Here is a 12,152-nt window from a genome sequence, read left to right as displayed (position 1 = left end):
CACTAGGGAGCCCACTACCTCACCTATTCGCCCTACGAGTGACGTTTGATTCGTGAGCCCAAGAGATTTTAGTTCGGGGATCAATGGTACTTGTAATATTGCATTTCTTCTCGAATCGGGATGTCGATATATCAAGGCAAAACTTGGCGGGCACGGCCATGCGAAATTTCCTGTACACGCGGCCGCCAGTCTAGACGGGTTTCTGGAATGGAATGGTGACACCCAAAACTGAGTCGGGAAACCAGGCTAACATTTTGCAATTGCGATCTTTTCCCTCCCTGCGCTCCTTCTAATTTAACTACCTAGGTTTCCTCATAATTATGTTCGGGTGTCGGAAAGGGATTTGATGAAAGTCTTGCTAGCATAACCATATGTCGTGGAGAACAAAGTGCTAAGCTTTTCGAGGTGGAGACGACTTTCCTCCTCGAAGAGAGTTAAGCAGACAGCTGGAAGGCCACTATCGTGCGACCTGAAGCTCTGGAAGGTGGGATGGAAGTATTTTTTTTTGCTGTTTGCGCCCCAACCCCTTTTCCTACCCTAGTGCTACAAAGGTGGCTGTGATTGGCCAGCCCTCATGCCGGATGACGATTATCACTGGCAGGAAGCGCCCCTGAAACCAGCAACATGCCAGGCACAAGCTTTTTTAGTGCTGAGTTTCTTTTTTTAACAAGTAAAAATTTGTTCGGGTGTTCGCTGGTTGGTTTCAGTTCTGGGGCAGGTTCATATTTTGTCGACATCAACCGTTTCGCAGATTCGACCAAAATGAATCGAAGGGGCAGTTAAGCAAGATGCTCGAGCGAACGGTGTTCGCAAGAATCGGCAGTCAATGTCGACACAGACGCTGTCGCAGAATAGAAACAAAGTTTTTGCCGACGAGATGATCGATGAGGAAGACTGTGCACCGAAAAAAGGTTTTTCTTTCCCATCTGACTTGCATCTTTGGTGTACAATACAGCAAGTGAGCTGGCTATGCATTAATCTATATGCGACCCCACTAAGCCAAGGCTTGAACAGTCCTGCGATTTCATGATATATGGTCAGACCGGAAAAGCGAAAAAGCAGGAACGAAGTGGTTCCTGGCAGAATGCATGCGCTCCGCTGCTACGGAATGGAAGCAGCTGGGAGGCGAAGAGGCTAGTGACTAATACCCTGGCATGCCATGGCCTTTGCCCAGGCAGACTGATTGTCATTTGGTACCTGAACCCATATAACGGTTTCATTCCCCTCCTGACTGACCTTTTTGAGCCTGTTAGACTTTCTTCTTTTGTTTCTTCTCGTCTTGGGAACTTCACCGTCCGATCCCGTTCGCTGGCGGAAGACAGATTGAAAAGCCTCCTGTGGAGCATTGCAATTTTTGATTCTCTCTCTTCTGTCCCTGCGCCGTTCATTTATATACTCGCTGCTTCCTAAGAAGCACTCACCTTCTTTTGTCCCATTCTCATCCATTATTGTCCATCCGTCTACCGTCTGTGCCGGTATTTTCTTCCCCAAAGTTCGCCCTTTGCATAAGAAAAAAAATTGCTCAGTCCGCTCTTTACACAAAAATAATTCAACCATATCAACTACTTACATTCTAGCCGCTTGCTTCGGTCCAATCCCTTGAGGAACTTTTCGATCTCGCCTTCTTCTGTCGGAATATTTGGAAGCTGTAATCCGTAGGCATTGAGCACAGTGGGTCTTTTTTTGGGTTGTTCCTGCACGTCCTTTCACACACCACCAAAAAAAAGGAACACACCTCAACGCAAGAAGTGGCTGTCGACGTCTCAGCTCCATCCTTCTTTCATCAACCTTTATCTACTTAACCACCTACCCTAACGCGCTTCAACCAACGCTCCCTTTTGCTTTAACCATCGCAGACACCTGCTACCACCCGTTCAAAGCTTCGACCTTCATCGACATCCATTCACAATGAAGACTGTTCTGTCCCTCGCAGCATTCTTGCTGCTCAACCCTGGTGTTGATGCATTTTGGCGTATGCAATGTGGTTCCCCATTGGTCACCGACATGATTGACCCACTTGTCCAGCCAGGTATTTCGCCAGCTAAACACGTCCATAACATCATGGGTGGAGATGCTTTTGACAAGACCACCAGCTGGGCGCGTCTTCAAGAATCCACCTGTACATCTTGTGAGGTTAAGGGAGACAAGTCTATCTATTGGGTCCCCACGCTTTACTTCCAGAAGGCAGGTGGTGAACTTGTTCAAGTAAGACAGAAGGATGGTATGCTCGTCTACTACATCCCAGAGCGTGGAGGTGACGCTGTTGAGACCTACCCAAAGAACTTCGGTATGATGGCTGGAGATCCTAAGCTCCGTTCTTTCGACGAATCAAACGAACCCGGTTCCGAAGCCTACATGAGACAGATGGCTATTGGGTTCAATTGCTTGAACTACGGTGGCACCCCTGAGGCTTTTGCTGCTCGCCGTGAGATGCCAACCAAGCAGGAGATGAAGAACTGTGTAAACGGTCTCCGTGCTGATATCACTTTCCCTTCATGCTGGAACGGTGAACTCGATTCTGAGGATCACCGCAGTCACATGGCCTACCCTTCCTTCATGGAAGATGGTACCTGCCCGGATTCCCACCCTCGCCGTCTCATTACAATGAAGTTCGAGACACTTTTCGACGTTGCCGAGTTCAGCGATGTTGATGGTGAATTCGTTTGGGCCACGGGCGACAAAGGAGGTAAGCATCAAAGTTTTGGATCCATTCCCATATATAACCATCCAATACTAACAATTAATAGGATATGGCTACCATGGTGATTTCTACAACGGGTGGGATCCTGAACTCCTTGAGGCAGCTTACAAAGACCCAACCTGCGTCCCACCAGTCATCACTTCCACTGGTGGAGATATTACACAATGCAACACTTTTACATCTCGCAATGAACTCCAAGGCCCCAATGAGATGAATGCTTGCAAGATCAAGCCCATCACGGGCAAAGAGTACGAGGGTCCATTCGAGAGTTTGCCTGGTTGCAACCCAGTCGGGGGTGCTCCTGGTGACTGTGGAAAGGCTGTCGTTGTTGAAAACGCCGTTGCTGCACCATCCTCATCTGCCATCCAGGTCGTCGCACACGCTGTCCAGAAAACATCATCGACCACATCTTCAACGACGCCTACGCCTACTCCCACTCCCACCACAATCTCCACAACTACGAGAAAGAAGGAAACGAGCAAAAAGGTTGAAGTTGCTTCTGTTCCGGTCCCTAAGCCTGTGGTAACCGCCAATCCAGTCCTCGATGTCGGTAGCGTACCGGAAAAGAAGATCAAGGAGGTCATAGTTACAGTTGTTGAGACTGTGTACCAGACCGTTTACAACCAGGCGGTTGAAACAGCCACTGAATATGTTCCCCACCATGCTCGTCACCGTCGATTCTTCCGTCGTGGCGCACGACACTTTTAAACTAGTTTTGCATACTTTCTAGCTTGGATATGTGATCAAGGTGTCATAGCTGGTCTGGGATCTTGGATTTCATATTTTACAAACGGGTCGCTGCCTTTGACTTTTCTTCATTTCTTGTACTGATTCTTTCATTTCTTCCGACTACCTTTTTTTGTACACTTTCTACCATTGAGGGAGCATCGTTGCAATCGGAGTTTCTTGGGTACATGTATGTAACGAGAACAGTACGGTTGTATCGATTCATCTTCTAGAAAAGCATCTTTCCTGGTGGTCGGCCTTTTTACATTCGGCGTTCCTCTGTTGCTTTTTCTTTATTTTACCTGCTTTTCCTTTGTTCCAAATAAATTTGTTCCTTGCATTTCTCCTTTGTTACACATCATACTGTACAGCGTGATTATACTTTTTTTGTAAAATGGATACCCAGATACGTTTCTCTCTTTTTTATTTCTTCTGATGCCCTTTTCTTTTCAGCAAGCGAGCGATCCAAAACCCGAAAATCCCCACTGTGGGCTGCCTACCGTCGATTCAAATTCAATTGGTAGGCAGCCAACCCGTCAAGCGTCGACCGCTGTCACCTTTCCTCCCTACACCCAACTGTTACATATCAATCCTGTCGTACCGAAAGGTTAGAATCCATTACATCAGAGCTGGAAGAATTACAAACAAACACAAGAAAAACGGAATAGAATTGAGAAGTCCTCTATCTGAGTGGTATACCCACAAAACAACTTTTTTCCACCCCCTAATTGCAAAACTTTTTTTAAGCGCCTGAATCCCTTCTATATAAGTTATATCATGTTGGAAAAAAGAACAGTTTCGACACCGACGCATGCGTGATTACTACATATGTATGTACAATACCTGTGCCACCAAAGGTCACTAAGTTTTTGACTGAAATTGGTTTTTCGTCCAACACCTTTTCGAACGATGTTGGAAGTTTCGAAATTTCTGTTGTTACACAAGTTCGCTCTTTTGACTTTGATAGCGATCGACATGTCGATTCGATTCGATTGGTGATCTGCGGCTCAGCTCAGCCAGCGTATTTTAAATTCTTTGATATCTAATAGATAGAACGACCAAGTCTTCGGAATCGACTTCTGATTCTCTCGATATAAATTTTTTTTTTCACGTGAGTCCGAAGGGGTAGTACAAGTCAAGGTACCGACCGGCTAACGGATGCCGTTACAATGCACCAGACATTTTTGAGGATACTTTCAATTCAGACAGCCTACGTTTGAAGCCGCGAAAACCACGAAGTTTGTCTGGCTAAGTAGGTAAACTCCTCGACATACAAAGAGGGGGCAAGTTACCGCTCGTACTCATGTTCCAGATCAATTAACATTTTTTTCATAAACCACTACTGGCCAATCTGGACTCGAATCAAACGAGAGATCGCTCTGTGGACTGCCTTCTTGGAAGCTAGATTTCGCGACAATACGCATGCATATCCCAGTCGGTTGAAATTTAGGCGGACCCCGTAATATATATGATAGGTATGCAGGGTCCTGTGGTTATCAAAGGTAATATATCTAGAACTCGAACTGCGGGGTATGTTATATTAATTGTGCATGTAAAATACGTTTACATAATTTGACAGGCCTTTCCACTTAGCTTTTATTAATTGTGGAGGAAACTCAAGCGACGGATTGCGTGGTCTTTCGTGTCGGTTGACGAAGACGGGCGGGTAAAGCAAGTACCTACACAAGAATGTCATTAACACCTATTGGGGTTTCTACAGACGCTACTGACCGGCTCCATCTGCGTCTCCTTCTTTCTTCTTTCTTCTTTCTTTCTTCTTTTGTATGAAAAATAAAGAATAAGAGAACAAATAACAATAGATTGAGAGCATCCCTTAACCTTATTTATTCCAGTCCATAGTCTAAGAATTCTTAGAAGTCAAAAAATTCCAACCTTCGTCATACAGTCCCTATTGGTAGTCCTGTCGAAATTTTGAAATTTGAAGAAATCCAACCTCAAAATAAAAATCTATCAAACGATAAGTAAATATCCAGTCTTTGGATACTATTTGGATACTATCCGGATACTCAATACGTAGAAAAAGCGGCCTGGACACCACCAATCGTTAAGGCCGATTTACTCCTTGGTAGATAATAGCAATTTGGGAATAAGTTCTTATCCAGGCTCGTATAGCTTAGTGGTAGAGCGTTGCACTTGTAATGCAAAGGTCACCTGTTCGATCCAGGTTATGAGCAAAGTTAAAAGCTTTTTTGCATCTTTTTTGTCCTTTTTTTGATTCGGTGATGACCCGCAAAACTTTCCGGTTTGGCGATGTTGCGGTTTGTTAGTTTGCCGGAACCATGGACTTGCAGCTTCAAAACTTAGTACCTTTTTGAACCTCTTTTTTTTTTTTGTTAAATGGCCATTACGCAACGCCGGGTTGAAGGCTTATTGGTATTAAGCCCCAAGATGTTTCTTCTTTAATCCTCACCTTACAATGAAGCCAGGATAGCTCGGTCGTAGCTTTGATACATAAATTGATTATGCGTGATTAGATATTCACAATTGGTTCATTTGCGTTATAAGGCACACAGAGGGCATCGATAGTCTGACGAATTCGGATTCTAGGGTTATCGAATGCCTTTACCATGTAGAATAGCCTTAAGCAATTAGGTCCAGTCCTGCTTAGTTCGGGCCGGTTCCAAATTTAGTCTTATTATTCATTCCCATGTTAAAGTTAGATTGCAAATAGTCTAGTTAGAAATATAAATGCAACAATGTCTTTACTTATATTACTTTGGAATGATATGGAAGATGGTATATGATATGTAAGATTAAGGGCTAAGATTGCAATCTTAAGCATTCCTTATATGTAATATCCGTTAAAGATCTCCTAAGCATGCGGTTCATAGGGCCAGGGTTTTACCGCCCGATCTCACCGCCAGAGCTTGAAGAACCTCATTAACTAGAGCAACACATTGGGAAACATATGGTATCTAGCCCTCGTGGGCACACTTTAGTAGTGGAAACTAAAAATTGGAGTTCAATTGCTTAAGTATATATACTTCTTAAATACTTCATTTGCCTATTTGTGGCCGGGGAGTCGCTACTTATAACGCAATTGACGACTCTAATAGAAAGTGTACTTATCTGCAAGGTGTTCCCAAACTGAGCTGCTGCATGTAGTTTCGCTATTCTTCGAAACCACGGCATTTTTCTTCAAGAAAAAGTCAGTGAAAGGAAAATAGCCTGGGAGAGGGCGCAAGTCCTATCTCATGAATTCACAGCCCACAGGATCATTGATATTATGAAAATACAAATGATGGCTTTTCAGACTGGTGTTGAAGTAACTTAGCATGACCATATAAGTTAGGCAAATACCCTGCATACGAGCGAGTGATACCATTCGCTACAACTTCAGAATGCCCCGCTTTGCCCTTGGTATCGATATATACCTGCAGCTCGACTCGAATCAAACATTCCTTACTGGGTCAGATCTCAAGACCCTGAGTCTTTAATCTGTGGGGTTTGAACACCGGTATTATATATTATTAGATACTTACTTAGCTAGCTAACTAGATAGCTGTAGTCACACCGACGAGGCTACTACTTATGCTCGTTTTCGCGAGCATTCAGCCCTCTCTGCCATTTCTATTTTTGAAAGTTTGCTTCCAATGCTGTCGCTTCCCGAAACTACCCATGCCTCCATTGTCCACTCGGTGTTAAGTTGCTGGTCAAGAGCACTCGAGTCACCAGACTTATCTATACGTAATACTGCACAGCTGCCTCGGCGCCTATTTTTCCCCTTTCCTTTCTTTCTCTTGAGCAACGAGAATGGACGAATGAATAAAGAATGGCTCCCGCACGCGCGGGGCACGGGAGCGGGAACGGAAATACTAGTGGGGTCACAAAATGCTGAGGGGGAACTAAACTTCTTCACAGCCTTAAGCCTTCCCTGTGAGGACAATCCGAACATCTGCTCGATTCTGTGATCTCTAGTTTAAATAGAGGTGACCCTTCTATATTTCAAGACACCTGAAAAGCATTTTAATTTTCTGTTTCCTTTATTATATATACTCCAAGTGCTACCTACAAACTTTATAAATCAAATTTGCGAAGGACCGAAAGACGCCTCGAGTCTACGTTAGAGACTATAACGCATATAACTCCCCCAAGGCAGTTTTTTTTTTTTTTTTACCATATTTTCTCCATTTTTACTACTCTAAAATGACCTCTCGGGACGATTTCGAAATCTGTATCATTTGTGCTTTACCTCTAGAAGCGAACGCTGTTCAGGCTCTATTCGAAGAGGTCAAGGAAGAGAATCCACTCGGGAAGGCGCCAGATGATACAAATACATACTCGACAGGTAAAATTGGTAACCACAATGTGGTTTTGGTATACATGCCTAGTATGGGAAAAGTCCCAGCAGCTGGTGTGTCAGTGAACCTGAAGCAGAGCTTCAAAAATATCAGATTGGCCTTGCTCGTTGGGATCTGTGGAGGCGTTCCGGGAACGACGGCCGAGGGTGTAATGCTAGGGGATATCATCGTTGGTAAAAAGATTGTCCATTATGATTTCGGACGACAGTATGAAAACGGTTTTGTTATGAAGGATGGACCAGAGGATAGTTTGGGTCGACAGGGCCCTGAGATCAGAAGTTTTGTAAAGAAGCTGGAGGCTGGAAAGGAAGCACTTGGGAAGAAGCTATCAGACTACCTTGGCTCCGCGCTCAAGCACTGGGGTCCTGAGAAGATCAATAGCCTCGAAGACATTCTTTTCCCCTCAGACTATTGGCATGTTCACCAAACCCCAGGCTCATGTTCCGATGGGAGATGTCGAAACCAGTCCGACCTCTGCGAAGCCGCCTTGAAGGCCTCGTGTGAAGATTTAGGGTGTGACACGGCCGAATCAGAAAGGCCCCCAGAGCTGTTACGTCGACAGAGCCCTAGTATCTATTTCGGTTCAGTCGCCTCTGGTGATAAAGTCATGAGGTCTGCTACCCTGCGCGATAGTATTGCGCGAAGAGAAGGTGTCATTGCATTTGACATGGAAGCTGCAGGAGTATGGGATTATCTTCCATGTATCTTGATCAAAGGAGTCTGTGATTATTCAGACAGTCATAAGAACAAGGATTGGCAGGAGTATGCTGCGGTTGCCGCCGCGGCTTTTACAAAGGCAGTTTTGGAACAATGGACTTCGAGCCGTTCGGGCGAATCGTCTAAAGCTGCTAAACCTCGAGGGGTATGTATACCATTGAAGTCTTTAATTTCTCAAAATTCTCTAGAAAAAAATCTAATCAGTGAAACTTATATTACAATATAGGGTCCTGTTTTCAATAACAACAACTCGAAGATCGGAAATCAAGCAGAGACTATGACCTTTAGCGGTAATACCACGTTCTCATTTTAAGGGTCTCGGAAACATACTTGGGTGTATTGGAGGGTCAGGGCATTGCGATAGGGACCGTTCATTTTGTAGGTTTCGAACATTTAACTTTAATTACTAGTTAAGTATATGTTGCGTGTGCATACATGTACTTGGAAAACTTTTGATATCTCGAGAGTGGAGGCGTTGGGTTTGTTGTATTTAAAATGTGGTATATTAGAATATAATGTTCATCCAATCCAGCTGGCCAGTTGAACGGCTGTAGTTGAAGATTTGAACACACCTATGGGTTTCTCCAGATCGCTCGAGCATTTCTACTTTGATCCGTAGGGTGCGATGCTAAGCTAGCTCTGCTTTATATTATACATGCCCCCATCCTTTAATATATTTATCAAGCGCTGATACAAAGCGTTTTCTGCCCAAACCCAAACCCAAATGCTACTCCGCGTATAGCTGATTAATTAATTAAGTATCTATTAATTTTATATACACGTAAGTAGGGAGCTTGAGGGTCAACCCTTGAAAGTTCAATCCCCAAAGCTAGAAAATATCATGTGATAATACAACCCTTCTGGTAGAAAACAGTTTTCTTGCAATTGGCTACGGTTTTAGCAGCTGTGATAGTTACCGGATGGTCCTTACCTAGCGTCTTCTCGCGGGTTTCTAAAGACCTAGTGCACCATTTTAGAGCCTCTTTATATTTTCCTTGGTTGACAAAGACCAAAGCTATTCGTTCCATAACATCCGCTGCCCCTATTGATGTCGCCGAGTGGTTTTGACCTAAAGCCTCGAAGCCAGCTAGAGCTCTGTAGAATAACGGGATGGACTCGTCATATTTCTTCTGATCGAGTAAAACCAGCCCAGTCCAGTAGATCGAGACAAGTGTGTCCGGGTGGTCTCCACCAAGGAGCTCCTCTCTACCCTTTAAGGCTATTTGATACTGCTCAAGAGCTTCATCATACTTCTGTTGGCATCTGAGCACTGACCCAATATCATGGATAGTTTTAAGAGTTGATGGATGCTCCAGTCCTAAAAATTGTTCCTGGGTTATCAGTGTCCTTTTATATAGCTTAAGGGCTTCGCCGTATAGGCCCTGGCCTTGAAAGACCGTCGCTATTTGACCCGTCACAGTAAGAGTCTTTGGGTGGGTTGGCCCTAAGACTCTTTCGAACCCGTTCAAGGCTTTATAGTACCATTCCAAAGCTTCGGTATCTTTGCCTAGGTTACTTAGCACCGATGCTATGTCGCGGGTTGTGGAAAAGATGGACGTGTGGTTCGGATCCAAAACCTTCTCCATACCAGCCAAGGCCTTTTGGTGATACTCGAGAGCCTCCTCGAACCTGCCTTGTTTGTTTAACAACGCCGCTATACTATTGGTCGTACCGAGGATAGATCGTTCATCTCTATGCGGACTATTCTCTTGGTAAACAAGAATCTTTTGATATTGATCCATAGCTTCATCGATCCGGCCCTGCTCACTCAGGATGGCTGCCATGTTGTTTAAAGTTCTAAGAGTCGATGAATGATATTTGCCCAAAACCTTTTGCTTTCCAACCAAAGCCTCTTGGTAGTACTTGAGGGCTTCGCTGTATCTTCCAAGGTTGTAAAGGGATGTTGCCATGTCGTGGATCAAATCGAGTGCCGCCGGGTCTTCATCACTAACTATATCATAACCGAATTGTTGCCCGTTCAACGCCTTTCTAGCCGCCAACATCCTTTGATATTGTTCAAGTGCCTCATTATGTTTACCTTGATGGTCAAGGATTGATGCCATAACACGGGCGGTAGCAAGTGTTTCCGGACTATTTTCGCCCAAAACTCGTTTTTGCCAGTTGAATACTTTTTGGAATTGCAAAAGCGCCTCCTCATACCTACTTTGATTATAGAAGACGGACGCAACGCTGTTGATGGCACCAATTGTGTCTGGTTGTTGGTTCTTTAGCTCGTGCTGGATGAACCCGGTATCTAAGTATCCACAGAGGACCATCGCGTGTGACATGATCCTTCTCTCTTCTCCTGGGTCCCATCTGCCCTGTGACTGCAATGTCTGTTTTTGAAGAATAGGTCTTCTCAAAAGTCTTAAGGCACCTCGTATATACTGGAAACGTTCTTCACCATTCACTCGTTCACGTGCCCACTCGTGCACAACGGGGTGAATTGAAAAAGTGCCTGGGTAGTTTCTGTCGATCAAAGAGTAGGAAGCAAGGAGCGAAAATTTTTTCTTCTCTAAAAGATAATTTATGATTAGCGCCGCTTTATATAAGCGAATGGTTTTGTGTGGATGTTCCAAGTAGATGGTACACACTTACGTTCGAGTTGAGCCGCCACATCTGTCGATTCCCCATCCTCCCAAAGACGCTCGAAGATTTCGTTTCGGTCTAAATAAGAGCAACTAAGTAACAGTGATGCTGCTTCCGCATCCTGCTGTTGAACAGCTAGAAAAGACACTTCCCATGCTGTCACAGCTGTCTCGTTTCCATAAGCCCATCCGAGATCTGGTACTTGAGACTGGGCTATTTTGAAAGCTCTTTCGTAGTATCTTGGGTACTCATCGACAGCAATATTCATTATATGAATGAAACAACCCGCATGGCTTATTGCAAGAGGCATATAGCCCAATTTTTCGACTACCGCTGCGGCTTGCCTTTTGTCATCTACGATAGTAGAAATGGGTTAGAAACCTTGTCTCGTCATCAACCTCCTCAACCTGCTTAGAAATTTATCGCAAGTTAAACTCGAAGAGGGCCACCTTACTTTCTGTAGGTTGTTTCAACCGCGCTAGTTGTAGTAAGAGATTTGTCGAACTCTCCTTATCCAACCCATTCAAGACAATCTGTTCGGCAAATTGCGAGAATTCTCGTCGACGACTAGTCACAAGAACTCCACCACCACCGTGAGTTGGGAAATAATCCCTAATCCCAACGGTCAGATCATCTACGTTGTCGAATATTAGTAACCACTTGCTATTTCCTGGAAGGTTGAGCCAGTTGAATAAAGCGAATCGGATACTATCGATGATTTCTGGATCGAAGCTGACCCTGCCGCTTTTATCCACAAGCCCAGGAATACCAAGACTATGGGCTATAGCTTTGTAATCAGGAGGGGATTCGGGCCAGGATACACGGGCTTGCTCCTCAACGATACGCTGCATAATATTTACGAACGATGTTTGAATATTTTCCACAGTCGCAGCTGATATCCAGAAAACGGAGGTGAGGTGGTGTCTCTCTCGACTAGCGTAGGCGTACTCGAGAGCGGTTTGAGTCTTCCCCATTCCGCCAGTACCAGTAATTGCACAAATCGCAGGAGCACTACTTGAGTTTGACTCTAGAAAGCACCTGCTGAAACTCTTGTTAATAGTCATCATCTCTTCCGTTCGACCAGCGAAATTGGGATT

At 44.6% G+C, this 12,152-nt stretch overlaps 3 protein-coding genes across 3 annotated transcripts; 2 read left to right on the top strand and 1 right to left on the bottom strand.

Annotated features, from left to right (window-relative positions):
* Positions 1–1,908: 1,908 nt before the first annotated feature.
* On the top strand, positions 1,909–3,409 carry AOL_s00215g319 (uncharacterized protein; the record flags this gene model as incomplete). Its single annotated transcript, XM_011129521.1, has 2 exons — positions 1,909–2,686; positions 2,748–3,409. 2 exons carry the CDS (start codon positions 1,909–1,911, stop codon positions 3,407–3,409), a joined length of 1,440 nt encoding a protein of 479 aa, XP_011127823.1.
* Positions 3,410–7,594: 4,185 nt separating this feature from the next.
* On the top strand, positions 7,595–8,779 carry AOL_s00215g318 (uncharacterized protein; the record flags this gene model as incomplete). Its single annotated transcript, XM_011129520.1, has 2 exons — positions 7,595–8,611; positions 8,693–8,779. 2 exons carry the CDS (start codon positions 7,595–7,597, stop codon positions 8,777–8,779), a joined length of 1,104 nt encoding a protein of 367 aa, XP_011127822.1.
* A 526-nt stretch (positions 8,780–9,305) lies between these two features.
* On the bottom strand, positions 9,306–12,119 carry AOL_s00215g317 (uncharacterized protein; the record flags this gene model as incomplete). Its single annotated transcript, XM_011129519.1, has 3 exons — positions 9,306–10,981; positions 11,065–11,409; positions 11,510–12,119. 3 exons carry the CDS (start codon positions 12,117–12,119, stop codon positions 9,306–9,308), a joined length of 2,631 nt encoding a protein of 876 aa, XP_011127821.1.
* Between the last annotated feature and the right edge of the window lie 33 nt (positions 12,120–12,152).

Source organism: Orbilia oligospora, assembly GCF_000225545.1.
Source record: "Orbilia oligospora ATCC 24927 unplaced genomic scaffold scaffold00215, whole genome shotgun sequence".
In the NCBI taxonomy this organism is placed as follows: Eukaryota; Fungi; Ascomycota; class Orbiliomycetes; order Orbiliales; family Orbiliaceae; genus Orbilia; species Orbilia oligospora.
The sequence above is the reverse complement of the archived record's forward strand: the minus strand, read 5'-3'. Positions and strand labels throughout refer to the sequence as shown.